At 37.3% G+C, this 19953-nt stretch overlaps 1 protein-coding gene and 1 pseudogene across 8 annotated transcripts in view; both read right to left on the bottom strand.

The window, feature by feature from the left end:
• NEK10 (NIMA related kinase 10) overlaps positions 1–19953 on the bottom strand; it is a 242807-nt gene that overhangs the window by 145003 nt on the left and 77851 nt on the right. For 7 of the 8 annotated variants that reach the window (XR_004819457.1, XR_004819456.1, XM_035723283.1 and 4 more), the window contains exon 23: positions 6385–6460. Coding sequence is in view for 6 of the 8 variants with exons in the window: in XM_035723283.1 (XP_035579176.1) it covers positions 6385–6460 (76 nt within the window). In the remaining 2 variants the exon portion in view is untranslated. Of the gene's footprint in view, positions 1–4653; positions 4779–6384; positions 6461–19953 lie in introns of those variants that run through there. The other variant, XM_027585521.2, reaches the window with a different exon arrangement.
• On the bottom strand, positions 11243–11716 carry LOC118357239 (annotated as a pseudogene).

Here is a 19953-nt window from a genome sequence, read left to right as displayed (position 1 = left end):
TCACAGTCACATAAACAAAAGGCTACCTGGAACAGATTCAGGGGGCCCTCACCAAGAATCAACACTCACTGTCAGATATGTGAGGCTATCTTGGACCTTCTGGACAATACTTCAGTCGGATGCATCCACATAAGTGAGCCTGTTGGAACCAACAGAGGAACTGCAGAGCACACCCATACAGACTGTTGTTAAGTAATTAAATTTGGGCATGATTTGTTCTATAACAGTAGATAATCAAAACATACATCTTCTCATCATCAAATAATTCATTTAATTTCTTAATTATTCAATAAGTTAATTTGTGTTTAAGAATAAGAGGACATTTCCTTTGGTCAAACCACCCCCCCTGCCCCAAAAGACATGTTAAAGTAAGACATCTGACAATCCTGTAATCCCTCTCACATCTACTTCCAATAGGAAATGTGGAATATTCAACATAATGACTTGAATATCAAATGTTTAAAATGGCAAACGAGACAAATAACTCAGGCAAATGTGGAGAAAGACATCCATTGCTTACCATGTTTACCTGTAAAAATAAAGACTTTAAAAGGGTACGGAAAAGGAAATGTAGAAACTGAAGATATGTGATTTGGAATTACCAGTCAATAAAGAAGCAAGGACTTCCACTGACAAAATCAATCATCAGAGAACTCCTTTTCTTGCTTTTTTGTGCTGCTGGGGAGTTCAGAACAAATTAGACTCTAAAAAATCCATAATGTACATCACATTATGTATCTATAGTCAAACTTCTAATCTAGGCTTGGCCAAGTGTTTCACATTGCCAGGGACATACAAAATGAAAACTGGCCATATCCTAACTGTGTTCTATAAGGTATTGTTCTCCATTCATACATTTCCTGTGATGTCAGTAGAATCAAAGACACTATAGCCTTATATAAAGCTATAAATGTCCTTAACTTGAATTTTTTTTTCTTTCCTAGAAAGAACTAACTTTTAAGTTAGAATTCAGAATGCCTCTGGACATTAAGTCTGTTATCAGTATTCAAAACTTATCTAAAATTGTTTAAAAGTGTTGAATGATGAGAAAATAACTGAAAATTAGAAAAAAATATAAAACAGGAATTTTTAGTATTCATTTCAAAGTAAAACTTGGCAAACAATACATATATGATGTAGGCTACCTGGAAGGTATGCATTCCAGAGAACAAATCACAATGTTCCTAAGGCAGACATCAGCCAGAGTACAATATTTCTCATTATTGACACATGAGTTCAGTCTACCAATGAGTGACCCATTAGCAGCAGCACAGCAGAGAGGTTAAGAACACACACTCCTGCAATCAGGCTGTCTGAATTTAAATCCAGGCTTTTCCACTTCCTAGCTATGATGCTGCGCAGGATCATCTAACCTCCCCAAAGATTACTGAAGACAGTCACACCTATTTTAAAAGAGGTTGGAAGATCAAATGACTTAATATTTGCAGAGCACTTAAAACGGTGTCTGCCACATAGCAAACTCCATTCATGTGTTAGAAAAATAAAAATGAGCACAAATACGGGGTTGGCAACATAATGGTAGACAGTAAGGCGTGGAACACCATTAATAGATGCTCTCTAGTAGTTTCTATCTCGCAGCTTCCATTTAAATTCATGAGACCATGTGACCTATTCTATTGAGTCTTGAGATGTCTTTAGAGTTCAATTTGTGTAAGTAAATCCTGAGTTTGTTCAAAATTCACTCCTACCTCACCTAAGCAGATAATAAAACAGTCCTCTCTCTCTCCTCTCTCTCTCCTCCTCCCTCCTTCATGTGTGTGTGTTGGGTGTGTGTGTGTGTGTGTGTGTGTGTGTGTGTGTGTATTTATACAGCCTTGGAAAGGGGTGATGTTATATATTATTCAGGTATATCTTATCCTGCTGGGCCACAGAGAAGCCATGAATAAACGCAATTACAGGTAAAACCATCCCCACATCCCACCTGCTCAAGGCCCCACTACAGAAAGTTCTGTTCCTCCAGGTTCCCTGTCTTTGCATGTTAAACACATACTCCTTCCCTTTCACACTCCTCAGCTGCTAGAAAAATCCTGGTTCCTCCTAGTAACCAAAGCAGCCAATCAGGGGAGAAGGAACTATAAATAAACACAGCATAAGTAATTCTTCTCTATTGTAATTCTTAAGAAATGAATCTGATTCTTAGACACAATGCAATTTATATATTCAAATGAGCACTATCGTTTCAAATTTTAGACTCACATTAGCAGATACCAATCACTGTGATCTAATGAGTACTTACCATATGCCAGCCAGGCATTGTTCCAAGCACTCAACAGGTACCACCTCACTTAATCTGACAACAATCCTAGAAGGTGGGCACTATTAATAATCTCAGATTACAGATGAGGAAACTGAGGCACAGAGAAGTTAAATAATTTATAACTCTCAACAGTAGACCCAGGACTTAAACCCAGGCAGTCTGATTCCCGATCCTATGCTCTTAATAATGACCTTACCAATCTGCCTCTCATTATCACATCCTTTTTCCAATTATGCTCTCATTCTTTAAAATTCTTCTTTAGCAATTTCCCTCAGGACCAATTTATCAGTCATAGAAGAATACTTGTCTCAATAACTTCTAATCATTCCACATTTTATTTTTTAAATGATAACATCCTATCTGATCCCATTATTCACTCTTCTGGTAACCATGAAAAATAGAAATATAAAGTAAATAAATAGAAAAAATACAGCAGACCCTGACACCAAAGTACATACTGTTTCAAACTAAAAATGTCCCCTTTAAGCTTCATGAAGGCAGAAGTCAGAAAAATTCAAAGATATATTGGTGCTTTAGACCCTGATAAAAACACACATGGATTTTTCATCATATTAAAATACAGAATGTGGGATATTTATATAATGGAATATTATTTAGCCATTAAAAAGAAGGAAATCCTGCTATTTGCAACAACATAAATGAACCTAGGGGATATTATGCTAAGTGAAATAGCCAGACAGACAAAAACCAAAAAAAATAAAAATAAAAAAAAAAAACCCACAAAGCTGATTTCATAAAAAGGGAGAGTAGAGTGATGGTTGCCCAGGGCTGGGGGGAGGGAGAAACTGGGAGATGTAGATCAAAGGATACAAAATTTCAGTTATAAGAAGAAAGAGTTCTGAGGATCTAAGGTACAGCATGGTGCCTGTGATTAATAATATGGTATTGTTTGCTGAAAAGTTGCTGAGAGTAGATCTTGAGCATTGTTGCAAGAACACAACAGAAAAAAAAGTTAACTATGTGGATGGATGTGTTAATTATCCTGATCTTAATAATCATCCCACCATGTATATGTAAATCAAATCATTATATTGTATATTTTAAATATATACAACTACAATTGTCCATTTTTCCTAATTAGTTAATAAAGTTTTTAAAACGGCATTTTCAGACAAACAATAAACAACCAGAAGGACTCATTTTCACTTTCTAAAAAAATGTTTTTTCACTTTAATAATTCAAAATATTTATTAGGATTCTGTCAGTCTGTTCCTTCAGGGCCCAGGGAAACAACAGTGAACAAAACCGACAACAGCCCTACTGTCAAGGAGTTTGTGTTTTAGTGGGAGAGACACAGGATAGACCAATTAAAATATGACATAATGTCAGACAGAGGTAGGTGCTATGAAAATATAAAGCAAGAGAACAGGACAGAGTCTGAAGGAGGCTGCTATTTGGGGCAGGTGATCAGGAAAACCTCCCTCCAGAAGTGACATTAAAGCGGATACCTGAAGGAAGTAAGGACATAAACTCTGTAGCTAGCTGGAGAAAGAGTAACCATGTAGGAGCATTTTGAAGATCTGAAGGAACAGCACAGGGGGAGAGTGATAGAAGATTAAAATTTTGTTACAGTGGAAAGAAGCAATTTTCTTTATAGCCCATTGTGTCAGGTACTGTTCATAACCATGCAAGTATTAGATCATTCATATAGTAAATACCTCTTGTGAGCCTATAACATACCAGACTCTGGCGGGTAGGGAAGTGGTGAATAAAATCATCTGGACATATCACAGAATAAGTGAAAAGTTCAACCATAAGGAAAAGTGCATGGAGCATGTAGACCAGGGGAAACATGCATTGGCTAAGGGGTTTCTCCTGAGGAGACTACCTCCAGAGGAGCGGTAGAGAATGAGAAAGAGTTACCCAGATGGTCAGTGGGACAAAGAGTATTCCAGGCAGAGGGAGCAGCATGTGCCAAGGCCCTGTGGTCAGTGGGAACACAGCTGCAACAGCTAGAAATCAATAGAGTGAGGTCGGGTCTAAAGTAAAGACAATGACTTGGCAGGGGCTAGAGTGTGCAGGGTTGTGGGTTTGTAGCCACACTGAGGACTTGGTCTTTAAATAATGGGCAATTGGAAGCTACTGAAGTATTCTAAGCCATTTAAGAGTTCTGAGTTTATTACAGCATTTTTAAGAATGCGAGAGGTATAGTCAATAACTGGGTGTGCTTCACTTTGTCTCTGCTTGCCCAAGTTTACCTACAGGTTTATTTTGATCCATACTATGGAAACTTCCCGAGCTTTCCTTTAAATTATCTAATGTCATAATGTGAATGGGATTACACTAAGCAATAAAGTCTCAAAAAATTCCCATTCCTGGATTAGTCAAAGTTTTCCATTCATATTAGTTCATACTTGCTTATTATCCAGAAATCCCAAATAAACGTTCCATGAAGATCACGCCTAAAATGTTTCTCAGAGCTTCAAACTCTAAAATCTGCTCTGAAAATGCAGTTGAAGATAATGTGCAGTCTTGGACTCTGGAATTGAAGTAAGACATACAGATAAAAACCAGAACCAAGGACCATATTTGGAGATTATTTTCCATGAGAAGGATAACAATGACCTGCCTCATAATGAATCAAATCAGAGGAAGAAAAGGAGCTTTTATTGACCCTCTGTTCTAGCACAATCAGTCCAGTGTCCACAAACCATTTATCTAGCAGCTGAGATGTAGAATAAAAGAATGCTCTGAGGCACTTCCTACAAGAGTTAATAAAGAGAACATTCTTCCATTAAATAAGGTAATATCTGAGCAAGCAAAGGCAAAAGAAAGAGCAAAGGATGCGGGAACATCAGACTCATCAAACGCTTGGGACCCTGGAGGGGCAGGGACAGCCATCCACATCCACATTAATAGGCTCAGAGAAGCTTAGGATTATACAAAGATTATAGAATTTGGTGGGAAGCACTTTGGGGATGGCTAAAAAGACAATTCAAGAAAAGGCAGGAGGTAGGAGACTCAGAGCAGGGAGGGACCATGAAATATATCTACTTTATTTTTGTCCAATTCACAAACTCAGAAAATGAGGATACAGAAAATTCAAAAGGAACTGGACATGTCACTGAATTTATTAGAGAATGTCTTACATTTGGAATACTTAAAACTTGAGAGCATAACTAGCCAACAATGTCAGAATCCTAGTAGGAACCCTGACACTATTCTGAACATTCTTGTAGGAAAGGAATTTTTAAAATGAGACTGTTACTTACAGAGAATTTCCACCCTCCCTTGAGAAGATTTATTCTGAATCCTATCCCCAGGAATCAATTGCACAACAACAGAGTAGATTAAAAAAGAAGATGGAAGTGTCTAGATGGCTTGACCTGCTGAATGAGATTTGAGAATATTTCCCTGAATCTGTTATGTCTACTGACAACTCTATCTGCTTGCTAATTTGAAAAAATTCAAACAAGTGATATGTGATCAGCAAAAGAAGATTCTCACTGCCTAATAATTAATGGATTGTAAAGGAACCCTCAAAGCATGTTAAATAAGTTACAAATGTTTCAATTCATTAAAATATAAAAACCCATTTACCCAAGAAGCACCAACTTTATAAACATATGTCTAAGTATATATGTCATCATTTATCCATTCACTCAGTAAAATGTATTCAGCAACTATTACCTGCCAGGTGTCAGGATACATATTAGTACACAAAAAACCATTCTCCTGCCCTTGAATGTTTATAGGCAGACAGAGAAAAACAGTCATTTTTTGAATAGGTACAATAAAACATTCCAAGTGTCATGGTGAGTAGTGAGTCTGCTAGTTCATTTACAGATTCTTCAACAACAATTGCACACCTACTACGTACCAAGGATCATTTGAATTTATAAGTAATAAAAGTGGTCTCCATGAGGGGCAGAGTTACCATAGAGGAAAGACAATTCTTTTGTTGTTATTTCAAACACACATAATGATGTATACTTGTGTTCATGTGTATTACCTGGGCAATTGAGGAAAACATTAAATAAGCTCTTTTTTCCTAAAATCATCTTTCCTTTGCAAGCCAAGACATGAAACTAAAGCCCCAATCAGTTAGGTATGATGTTTGAAAACCATAAAATAATTGTCCTTACCAGGAATACAGGATTGTTCCAACAACAGAAGTGAGTTTGCTGTTTTCTTGTTTTTGCTTTGCCAGCCCGAAGTCAGCTATAATTCACAAAAAATGCAATGTTATTATTATCGTGGTTCCTTAGCTTTTGACATTCTTCACAATAACTATTAAAGTTCACAACAGAAAGCTTTATTTTAACCTTCTGTCAAAACGTGCCATGTGCCAATCTTCCATACCACTCACAGTCTTCATTAATCACATATATTCAATAGGCCGTTATGCTATGTATTTTGAAATAATGAGATTTATCACTAAAAAACTAAAATAGGTCTTGCCAACTGAAAAGTAGGGCAAAGTACTTATTGAACTTGTGATTCCACTTTTTAGGTTATCTTTATAATTTTCAAATAAATAAAATGAATCTGATATTTTGGCATATGCCAGGCATCAACTCATCTGGACAGAAAAAAAAAAGAAAGAAAGAAACTAAAATAATGTAAGCCTGAATAACCACCATGGAGACCTGAACATCTGATATTAAATGGCATCTAACTGTACTGTCACAGTAAATAATGATATTCAGAATCATCTCAAAATATTTGTATATCAACAAAGGATTTTGATTTTTAACTTAGAAAACCAAATATTTATATTTAATATGAGCATTAGCTGTACTTTTTAAAGCACCTTTAGATACTTCTCTTTTTTAAACCACTCAACAACTTAGGTCAAAGTAAAGGAAACAGATATTCTTCATAGCCCCCAACACTTGGAGAGATTTAATTACCAGGATTACACAAAAGGACAGTGCTGAACCAGGGCAAGAAATCAAGGTGCGATGCCTAAGAAGATGTGATGTTCACAATATCACTTTGTACAATGCACCAAATGTTTATGATATTTCACTGCATTGTCTTTTTTTTTAAGATTTTATTTATTTATTTGACAGAAAAGAGAGAGAAAGCGCACAAGCAGGGGGAGCTGCAGAGAGAGAGAGGGAGATGCAGGCTCCCCGCTGAGCAGAGAGCCTGATAAGGGGGCTCTTGAACCCAGGACTCTGGGATCATGACCTGAGCAGAAGGCAGATGCTTAACTGACTGAGCCACCCAGGCGCCCCCCTCAGTGAACTTTAATAAAGGTATTTGATAATGTATCTATACTAATAGTCTTTCAGGCTGAAAATATTCCAAAGTAGTTAGACTTCAAACTAATAGTAGTAATTCACATTATTAATAACAATACCTATTTACTAAACAACAACTTTGAAATAACACAAATTGAGCTGCATACATGAATTGCCTAATTGAATACTGCTAGCAATCCTGGAAGACGGGTATTATTATGGTTAGTGCAGCTTAGCACTTAAAAGCAAGAACTTGGGAACCAGTCTCAATTCAAATCCTGGCTCCATCATGTGCTACCAGAGTAACTCTGGGTAACTTATTTAATCTCCCTTTGCAGTAGTTTTCTTACCTCTAAAACAGGGCTTATAATAGCATAAATAGTATTAAATAGTATGGTACAATAACAAAATCTGAATAAGTTAACATATGTAAATGCAGGATAATACAAGTTGAACAACTGATACATATCATTATTCAATCTTCGCAGCCACCCATTTTATAAATGAGAAAACTGAGGCTCAGTTTACTTAGAGATTGAGTAACTTGCCTAACGTCTCACAAGGAGAAATCAACAGTCAGAGGTGAGTCGGGGGTTACTTAATTCTAAAGCCCCAAATCCTTATCAAAACACTACTACCAACAAAGAAAAATCAGGCCCAGATCATTTGAATAACAAATTCTACCAAACATTTAAGGAATAAGTATCAATTTGCACAAACTCTACCAAAAAATAGAAGAGAACATTTCCCAACTCATTTTATAAAGCCAAGATTACTCTGAGACTAAAGCCAAAGACATTAAAAGAAAAGGAAAATACAGAACAATATCACCCATAAAAATAGACATACACACATACACACACACACACACACACACACACACACACACACAAAACAAAACAAAGAAAATATAACCTAGTAAAATCTAGACATAGATAAAAAGGATAATATATAAGGGCCATTATGCCAGAAATACAAGGATGATTCAACATTTAAAAGTCAAAGTCAAATCAGCACATTAAAGAAGGAAAATCATTTGATCATATGTATGAAAAGATGTTGACAAAATTCAACATCTATTCTTTTCAGAAAAGTAAAAATAGGTATGCATTTCCTTAACCTGATAAAAGGCATCTATAAAAAGCTACAACTAATTTTCTACTTAATGTGAATATTTCTCCTTTAAGTTCAAAAACAAGGCTGGATGTCAACTAGATTGGTTGTGGTGATCATTTTACAATATATACAAATATAAAATTATTATGTTTACACCTGAAAGTAATAACATGGTATATGTCAATTAAATCTATTTAAAAAAGAAAACAAATAAAAGATGTGGCAATCTTGTTAATATATTGCTATACGTGTTGGAGAGATTGTCACATAAGCAAATTGTTTACTGTGCCCTTAATAACTGAATTTTTAAAATAAAGCAAAAATATTTCTGTTTTCTTTTTTCCTTCTGAAGAAGATAAAGAGGAAGAAGATGGAGACAAAGAAGAAGGAGAAGGGAACACACTAGAACAATGGCAGAGAAACAAATATCCAGACAAAAGACATGAAAGATCTATGCAGGGAAAATTATAAAATTTTGTTAGAGTCATTAAAGAAGACTAAGTTCATGGATTGGAATTCTCAATATTACATAGATGTCATTCTTCCTAAACTAACTTATGTAATTCCAATGAAATGCCTCCAAATATTTTAGGTAGAATTTCACAGATTAAGTATAAAATTAACATACTTAATAGAAATAGAAAGGACCAAAAGGAGCCATGGATTTTGCTGAAAAGAGACAACAAAATTTCCTATATTAAAAATTATTACAAGGCAATATTAACTCAAGGATACAAAAAGAAAAGAAAAAAAAAAAAACAAGGAAAGAATATCCACTCTCACCATTCTTATTCAAGATTGTACTAGAGGTCCAAGTAAGTACGATACTTGCATACAAATCTCTGTAAACATAATTTTTAATTTCTTTTTTAAGGGATTCATTGGAGTGAGATTACTGGATAATACAGTAAGTGTATGCTTAAGTTTTTTAAAAACTGTCAAACCAAAATATTTTCTAGTGCTTTCTCACCAGAAATGTATGAGTTCTAGTTGCTTCTAAATCCTCACCAGCATTTGGTGTTGTCAGATTTATTTATTTATTTATTTATTTATTTATTTAGGATTTTTTTTTCCTCTAGTAAGCTCTAGGCTCAAGGTAGGGCTTGAACTCATGACCATGAGATCGAGAGTCACGTGGTCTACCAACTGAGCCAGCCAGGTCCCCTGTTGTCAGGTTTTTGTTTTTGTTTTTTTTAATTAGCCATTCTAGTAAGTATGTAGTGATAGCTCAGTATAGCTCTAGTTTGCACTTCCCTAATGACTAATAGTGTTGACCATTTTTCATGTACTTATTTGCCATCTGTGTATCTTCTTTAGTGACGTACCTGTTCAAAATTTGGCCCATTATTCGATTGAGTTGTTTGTTTCCTTATGATTGAGTTTTGAATACAAATTCTTCATCAGGTATACAATTTGCAAATATTTTCTCCTAGTCTGAAACTTGTCTTTTCATTCTCTTAATGTCTTCCATAGAACAAAAGTTTTAAGCTTTGAAGAAATTCGATTAATTTTTCTTTTATATATTGTGGTTTTGATGTTGTAGCTAAGAAATACTTGCCTAAGCCATGTAAAATAGTCCAGGCTATTCTGCTGAAAAGGCCAGATAGAGAAGAGCAGCCTGGAGGATGAGAGGCCCCACTCCAGCCAAACTCCAGAGCCCACCTGCCAGCCATATGAATGTCCATCCACTACCCTGAGTCAAGGCTTCAGATGCAGCCCAGGCTGACAGCTTCACTGAAATCTCATAAGACACCCTGAGCCATAACCACCCAGCTAAGCTGCTCCTGGATTCCTCAGAAATGATGAGAAAATAAATGTTTGTTGTCTTCAGCTGCTAAATTTCACAGCAATTTGTTACACAGTAATGAAAAATTAATACAACTGCTACCACCTTAGTCCAAAACACCATGAGCGCTCACATAGGCTACCGAACAATACCTCCTAAAGAGGACTCATGCTTCTCTCGCTCCCTCCAAAACATAATTCTCCATGCCAGAGCCAAAATGATCTCGGAAAAAACAAGAGCAGAGACCACCACTCACAAAGTTAAAATTCTAGAGAGACTTCTAATAAATACTAAGATTAAAAGCCAAACTCCTACTAGGTATATAAGACCATATATTAACTGGGTTTTCAGAAAGGTCTTTCCTGACCATACTATCATAAATATGTCCCTTTCTTTAATACTTTTCTGTTACATTTATTTGATTCATATCTTTCATCATCTGATTTTTTTACATTATACTGCCATTTAAAATCACTTAAAATCTTTAATCAGATTTCATCAAAGATTACCAGACGTATTACATGCCATGATTAGCTTTCTATAAACAACTTTGCTTTCTGTGTACACATCAGTGTCAATGAAATAAAAAAGCCATATATGAGGCAAAGAACTTTATTAACATTGTTTCAAACTTTATTCCCAGCTTTCTTCAGCCTAATCAGTGACAAAGAATGAATTGTGTCTAAGCAAACACTGAAAAGAGCTGCAGTGTCCAAGGGACTTGGCCTTAAAAATATTAGAGATTTAGATTTTATCAGATCCATGAGCAAAATCTTGAAAAGCAGTCATAATATAAAATAGCACCCCCCAGTTACTTCTTCAAGTTTTATCTTCTTCAGAAGTTGGCTCAATTCATTGGTTTGCTTCATTCTTGGAAGCCTCATCAAAATTCTCTACAAGATCTGGAACTTCATCATCCTCCTCTCTGGTAACAAGTGGTGCTTTTCCATCCACAGATTGTGTGGGCAGAGCTTCAGCCAGTCTTCTTAAACTAGTCAGACTGTCTGCACCAAGTTGGTTTAAGATCCTGGGTAGCATTTCTGTCAGCTGTTTTGTCTCAGCATGGCCTGTAATGGAGAAAGTGCTTGCCGCCTGGGCTTCCCGAACTTTCGGGTTGTGAAAGTGGATTTCCGTTCCTTGGTTTGTGAGCATATTCACTTCTTCAATACTAGAGCTGTTGTTTACCCCTAACTTCTTTAAGGAGAACTGAAGCTTTTTATCATCTGCTGTAGCCACTCTATGAACCACCTTCTTTCAGGGAGCAGTTCCTTTCCTACCAATGCTCACTTGGGCTGGCAGTTTGATGAGTTTTTCCTGGTTCATGATAGTTTGATCTTGTTGGAGCAGAAATGGGACCATGAGGGGACTAGGGTTCTATTTTTGTTTAATATTCATTTATGTATTTAGGGTCTATCATTCCTAACTAGTATGCAAGATCCATACTTTATGTTATCACTGTATATTGACAGAGTTACAGCTTTTGATAAATATATAGATACATAGTTGACCCTTGAACAATGTGAGGGCTAGGGGTGCAAATGCCCAGCACAGTCAAAAATCCATGTATAACTTTGATTCTCCCAAAACTTAACTATTAATAGCCAACTGTGGACCAGAAGCCTTGTAACATAAACAGCCAACTAACACATACTTTGTACGTTATATGTATTATATACTGTATTCTTACCATAAAGGTAGACAAAAAAAGTTATTAGGAAAATCATAAGGAAGAAAAAATACACTTACAACACTGAACTGTATTTACTGAAAAAAATCCATGTATAAACGGACCAGTGCAGTTCAAACCATGTTGTTCAACGGTCAAATGTATATGCATATCTATCTATCTATCTATCTATCTATCTATCTATCTATCTATCTATCCTCTTAGTCCAGTAGTAGTAATGAGAAATAGTAGATGGCTAAGCTTTACAAAGTGTTTTTAAGACTATTCACAAGTTAGGGGCGCCTGGGTGGTTCAGTCGGTTAAGCATCTGACTCTTGATTTCAGCTCAGGTCATGATCTCAGAGTCCTGGGATCGTGCCCCACATTGGGCTCCACGCTCAGCAGGAAGTCTGCTTGAGATTTTCTCTCTGCCTCTCCCTTTACTCCTCCTCCTCCGCTCACACTCTCTCTCTCTCAAATAAATAAACAAATCTTTAAAAAAAAAAAAAGACTATCCATAAGTTAGATGGCTTGCTTTAATCTTCCTATTCCTCCATTGTGTGTATTAGAGAAAATTAGTAGAAATAGTATAGCATATCAATATTTTTAGGAGCTCATTATAATTTTAGCACATAGACTTCATGTACTTACAATCTAAAATAATCCTTTGACTTTTAGTTTTAGTGCTACATAGAAATTATCTCATTTTTATAAAAGTGGCATTGATTTTGAAAGGCAAAAACTAAGGAGTGGTACTCACAATGGTTCTACTCACTCTATGTAATGTGGATAATGGCAGAAACTCAGATAGATGTCTGCAAAAACAGAGATAGTTGAAAAGTATTCATAAAGAGAACAAAAGCTAATATTGTTTGGCAAGTTGGAAGATTTTGGTAGTAGCGGTAATGTTTCTATTACTCTTTCTACATTTGTGATCATATTTGGAGCAGAGGTAAAGGATTTATTTCAGAAACTGTGGTCATAAAAGCATTCATGTGCTATTATAGAAATTCAAAATGACAACAGATGACATTTTACATATAGCACATTATGCCAAAAAATATCAGTAAAAAAAAATCTCCTTTGATAGAATGAATGATAACAGGAAATGCTAAAACTGTAGCCTGTTTATGCTACAGCCTATAGCTGTCAACTTTCAGATGGAAAATGTGTGTGGTCTCTGGTTGAGTGCCTAGATTTTTGCTCTGTCATTTACTATCTATGTGACATTGGATTCATAACTTAACTACTCTGTTTTCTCAGAAAGAGCCTATGAAACTTATCTTTTGCAAGGGGTTATAAGATATTTCCATCCCTCTCCATAGGGCGCTTTCATCCACCACCTGTGTCAGTAGCTCCCACATTCAAAGCCATGTCAATTCATTCACACCTGGCCCTTCACACCCCAGACTGAGCTCATCATTCACAGTCATCCAGGATACCCCAAGCAGCAGAAGGCATCTCATCTTCCCCATTTTCTGGGCTTGAAATCTCTGCCTCTTCTCTCGTGCTCCTATGTTCATTAACTCTTCAGCTCTTGTATCTGAATCTTTCTCTTGATTCTGTGACCACAGTTTAAATGTGCCAGGAGCCCAAGCCCTCCCTTTTCCTGCAAAAACCTAAGTGCATCTCATCAGAAAACTTTTCCTTCTAATCCATTCCACAGGGTATTTAACAATGGAATAATCTATCAACCCCTGTCTTCATCATGGCAAGCCCCCATATAAGTGCCAGAATGTCTCCTGACTGCTAATATTTATAAAATTTCCAGCAGCCCTATGCCTTCAATACTGTCCATTTACTCACTGATTCATCCATTTCCCCAATAACCAGATCAGAAACTATCCATATTGACACAGTCCATAGAGACCAATGGTAGAGATACACATTAAACAAAGCATCACATACATAAATTTATAATTGTGATAAGATCACTAAAGACCAGGTAGATCTATGATACTATGAGGGAGTAACATAGCAAACACAGCAGATCAGGAAAATCTGTGACAAAATGGTGATTGGGGGAATATGTAACAGAAGACAGGAGTTAACTAGGTAAGAAGAGAAAGTGGAAAAGAGACATCCAGCAGAGGAACCTGCATGTGCAAAGGTCCTGTGATCAAGGAAATATGATCCATTAAGGAACTGAGAGAAGGTCCCATGATCAAGAGAGCATGGTCAATTGAAGAACTGAAAAAAGGCTAGATTGGCTGGAGGGTAGACAATCAGGGGCATGGCCAGATGATGCAAGACCCTGCAGGCCATGTTCAGATGACTGATCCCTATCAATATGGCCCAAATTAAAACATCCACCTCAACAAAACTATTGGATTCATCCAATTCATGCAACACAATACTTGATTATGAGCACCCCATGCCCTCAAGGATGCCTTTTTCTTTACCTGAATTGATCTTTCTGGGGGAATACTATAAAGAGAGTTGATGAAGAGATGAACACTAGAACCAGATATAGTTCATCCCTGGCACTGTCAACCTATTAAATGCTGGGTGATTTAAGTGAGTTTTCTAACCTCTCTAACTCTTTTCATTATCTGTGAGGATGGGAAGGTGCCTCAGATATTGGATGAGGTAACATATAATTTTCATCCCACAGTAAGTGCTTAAGAGATGTAGCTATGGGTAGTTACTCTTTTCCTTCAAAGCACAGCTAAAATTTTCATCATGATAAAAATGTCTTCCCTGAGTAAAATAAAAACCATGAATGACTGTGAAATTTCAGGAAATGATCAGTTGAAATCTCTATAGTGCCAGGCAATGACAAAGGCATCTACTTGAACACAACTGTATAATAGTTCAGAAAGATGTCCACCTTGCAAACTCGCCCATCTACCTCTCTGCTCTTTCCTTCTGCCTCAGTAAATGAAGGCCAACCTCCAACTTCCACAGTGACAAGATCATCAGTAACATCCTCTCCATGCAGGGCTCTGTGGGGGGATAAGGAGTTCTCGAAAAGATGCTCAACAAACCCCTGCCTCATTGGCACTTCCTCCTCTGAAGGCCACTCAAATTCTTAATGTCAGCTCTTCCATTGTGCCACCCACTCTTCCAAAGCTTCCTTCCCCAGTGCAGGCTCTTCCTTGGATGAGAGAGAGTAAAAGTATTTTTCTTTCTCAACAGCATCATTATTTGATTGATTTTTATTGATGGAATTATTATAACAGAGTTGTAGGATGAAAAATTCAACACCTGATATAAAAGTACTTCCTGAATTCTAGGTAACTCCGTATCTTTTGTACACAAACATCATTTCACTCTAGGACATCTATCAGTAGACTACATTCTTGGGGAAACCAATGTCCTTACTAAATATGGGCTCTTCTAAAATCATTTTCCAAAGTGGGCTTTGTTCTGGTTACTGTTACTTGGAATAATGAATGAAACTTTAAACACGTGGTTCTGGGGTGCCTGGGTGGCTCAGTCGTTAAGCGTCTGCCTTCGTATCAGGTCATGATCCCAGGGTCCTGGGATCGAGCCCCGCATCAAGCTCCCTGCTCCAAGGGGAGCCTGCTTGTATTCCCTCTCTCGCCGTCTCTCTCTCTGTCAATTAAATAAATAAAATCTTTAAAAAAAATAAATAAAATAAACACGTGGTTCTAATATTAAGTAGGAGTGCTAAGGGTCAGATTCTTATAAAAACAGGAAGTCAGGCTCTTGTTCTCATTCTCTCTCTCTCTCTCTCTCACACACACACACACACACATACACACACACACATACACTGTTTATGGCATGATTATAGAGTCCAAAAGGCTCCAGTGGCTTCAGTACACTTAGGAGGCTGGGCAGACTGATCAGATATGTAGTACCATGCACTGTCGAATTAATCTGTGTAAAAATAGGCACTCCCACCCACTCACCATGCTGTTTCAGAGCACACTTTGGGAAAACTCACAGAATGAAAATAACATGTCCAGAACACATCAGATTCTACCCTTTACATTAAAAATTTCTCAGAGAACGAAATCATAACCCAATATGCCCATATGAAAACACACACTAAAATAAACTTTATTATCCTTGGTGTTTTGGTGTTTTTATAGGTCTTATAAACCCAACATTGGGAAGATTTTAGTTCTAATTTTTTCCTAAGATGGTAAAGATTCAAGGCCTCCTTATTCACTTATGCAGTCAATTATGGTGAGTCCGTCCCACCAGGAGAGCATAACAATCATTTGGTCAAGATCAGCACTTTCAGGACGTTCTGCTCGGACTTTCTTGGGACTGCCATTCTCATCTTTCCATGGAAGCCAACCGCTATTCAAATCTCAGAATTGCAGATTGACCCACTGGCGGTGTGAGAATCTTAGAAAATTTTTTAGAAATTAGATTTGACTGAATTTCGCTTCAATGTTTCCTTATTTCACATGACCTAATAGCAATATAAGGAAACTGGTGGGCTTGACAGAAAATATTCTTGCTTTCCTAGTGACATGAAGGCAATTTGTTGACTGAGAGAAATTCTAGAAATTGTGTGGCTACCCTTACTACACAGATGCTATATGAGGGTATATAATACAAGTGACTCAATATTCTGTAGTTTTTTAAGAACACTCAAAGTTCTGGGTTGGCTTAGACCCAAATAGATACTATACCCAGTTAATGAAAAGTAAGCAACACAACAGGTTCAAAGAAAGGTCAAGAGACTTACAAAAGCTACAGACTCATTATGTGCTTATTTAGCCAGGAGATTTTAGAGGCATATGAGATAATATGCATTTAAGGACTCTGACTTCCCTATCAGAAGTGTAACACTAATTCATTTTCCCTGTAATGACACAGATTTCTCAGCAGCAATTGAGCTAAACAATAACAATTAAAATCCTCTAATCCTCTAGAAAGCAATGAAAATGCCAAGATTCTAGCAATACAAGAGAGGTCTAGTTTGATTTCTCAAACTTTGTTGGCACTCAAGAAAGTACACTTTTTCCTTTCATACTTTGGGTTATGGTATTTGCTGCCATGCCAGTGGGAACCGCTTGTACCTTTCCCCATGTATGCACTGGATTTTCACTTTAATCCGCAATTCCTCTTATATTAAACACTCTTCCCACAAAATCTTAGCTGTCAGATCAAGATCTCAAACCCAAGTATCTTCCCTAATCATTATTTTTTGTTTGTAACTGGCTTCTAAATATTTCTCCCTGGGTGGGTTTTAGTTCATTTATTCATTCATTCATCTGTCCATTTAGTCAATAAATATTATAAAGTGCTTTCCGAGAAAGAAAGCCAAGAAAACCAGTTTCCTTTACCTCAAGGAGAGAATGGCAATAAACCACTGCCCTATATGCTGAGAAAGGCAAGCCTGGTATACTGAAGGAGCCCAGAAATGGAACCAATCAGATGTGGACATCAAAGATGCCACCTGGAGGAATGGCATTTGAATTGAGTAGCAGATGGCATTCCAGGCAGAGAGAGCACTATGTTGGAAGTCACAGAGATATAGGACCACACCCTGGTCTGCTCAGGAAGGAGCAATTTGTCCCATGAGGCTAGAGCAAAGAGCAAAGGTGAGATCATGAAGGAAGGACTCTGGGTGCTCTAAGGAATGTCATAGGAAGCTACCTAAAGGACTTTAACCAGGAAAGGATATGATCAGATTTCTAAAGCAGTATGTCCAAAACCTTACACCTTAAATCCCCTCACCCAATTCTCTGCTGTCACAATCTTCACAAATTCAGACTCTTTCTCACTGTTCTCACACCTCTAACTAGGCACAAAATCTTTTAAATAACTGCTGAATCTAAACCTTCTGCTGTACCCTCTTCTGCAGCTGCCATAGGTAAAACTCACATTACATCTTTCCTGGACAACTGCAAGTCTTCGGCGGCAAATACTGTGGACTAGCTCTCAAAAAGCCATTAGCCATCCCTTTTCCCCTTTCTTATCTCCAATTATAGAGGCTGAAAGCTAACCTAAACAGTCTCCCTTATAGCTGGGGGTGCTAACAGAACTTGGCTTTGGCCAACAGAATGTAAGACATATAATGGGACCCCCCTGCAAAAGATTTTCTTTAACGATAAAAGGAAATAGACATTTGAAGCACAGAATTTTTTTTAACCTAGCTGCCATCCTACTGCCTGTCTGAGTTTGGTAATGATGCCTAGAGCTCTGGCTAATCCGCTGAGGATAATGGCAAGAAAAGACAGAAATGCCTAGATCATGGCTGACCTCCTTGAATTGTTAAACCAGCACTAGAACTGCTCACCTCCAGACCTCTTGTTATGAGATAATTACATGTCCTTATGGCATAAGCCATTGTTAGTCTGGCTTTTTGCATCTGAACAGATCTTAACTGATATATGTCCTAAACTGGGGATGTCTCCAGTCTTTCCTTATGGTACCCCTCACCTGCCATTACAATTATCCTCCACATCCCGTATCTGATCACATAATTTCCAGTCTGGAAATTTCTAAAGATAAGTCTCTGGCCAAATATCAATGCCCATGCTCCTTACTCACCAAAATCTATTGTCTTGACACATTGAACATCACACCAGTGCCTAGGCACACTGTAGCACTTCAGGTCTCTAACCTTTTGTATTGCTGCCATGGAATGCTTTCCTGCTCAACTCCTCACCTGAAAACCCCACAGAGAGAGTCAATCACATTTTCCCCTGTGCCTGAGAGTTGTGATAGACTATCTTCTCTGGGGAGGAGAAACACATCTTCACCCTTTTAAACTTGACTTGCTTTCACTCACGAAGTCTGGGCAGTTTTAAGAGCTGAGGTATGGTTCCATGCTTTCTCTTTCCTGCCTCTGCAATGTTGAGGCAGGTGTATAGGAGCCAGCCTGGGTCTCTGAGCACAGCTCCCTTAGTGACCTACATTGCACACACAGTATGAGCTAAGATAGAAACCTTGCTGTTTTAAGCCAGGGTGAGCAAATGTTTTCTTTTCTTTTTTTTTGAATACATAGTGGGTTATAACTTTCAGTTTATTTATTTTAAGTACTCTCTACACCAACATGGAGCTGAAACTCAGGACCCCGAGATCAAGAGTGGCATGCTCTCCCAACTGAGCCAGACAGGCACCCCAAGGATAAAGTTTTTCTGTAAATGGCCAGATAATAAATAGTTAAGGCTTCAAAAGCCACATGTGATCTTTGTCACATATTCTTCTTTTGTTTTTTTTTTTAACAACTATCTAAAAGAATAAAAGCCATCATTAGCTCACAGGACATACAAAAACAGGCCACAGCTGGATTTGTCCCACAGGCTATGGTTTGCCACTGTTTTAAGCTACTGAAACTTTCAGGTCACTTGTTACTGCAGCATAACCTGACCTACCCCAACTAATATAGTATTTTGCAAAGACAACTTTCTAGTCTTTATCACCCTGTAATACAACTAGAAGCTCCATGAAGATAGTGACTTGTCTTGTTCACTGCAAGATGTAGTAGCTCAGGAGTAAACTGCTGAGTGAAGAACTCCAAGTCTTCCCCCTAAGACTGAGATTTCAAGGGACAGAGGACATGGCTTTCATCTAATATCCACCCTGACATGCCTGGCATATGATGGCATTTGATAAGCACTTGAGTCTTTGATAAATGTTCCACTGAATCAAGTATTTTTCTGTTGTTATTACCAGTAGGAACAGCCAAATATCATTTGAGAAACATGTAGAAATGTGCACAGCCTGTTTGGTTGCAGAATGAACATGTGACCTCTTGAGTCATGCACGAAAGCCCATGTCTGAAATCTATTACAATAGTTGATTGAGTTTTGTTTTTTCCTTTTCCTTTTCTTTTCTTTCTTTCTTTCTTTCTTTTTTCTTTTTTTAATTTGGGATCAGGGAGAAAATGGGAGCATGAGAGGCTTACATTGAAATGTGGGTATTTGAAAAGGTCAAGAAATATGAAATGGTGGATCTGCGAGCA

Source organism: Zalophus californianus, chromosome 1 (genome assembly GCF_009762305.2).
Source record: "Zalophus californianus isolate mZalCal1 chromosome 1, mZalCal1.pri.v2, whole genome shotgun sequence".
Taxonomy (NCBI): domain Eukaryota; kingdom Metazoa; phylum Chordata; class Mammalia; order Carnivora; family Otariidae; genus Zalophus; species Zalophus californianus.
The sequence above is the reverse complement of the archived record's forward strand: the minus strand, read 5'-3'. Positions and strand labels throughout refer to the sequence as shown.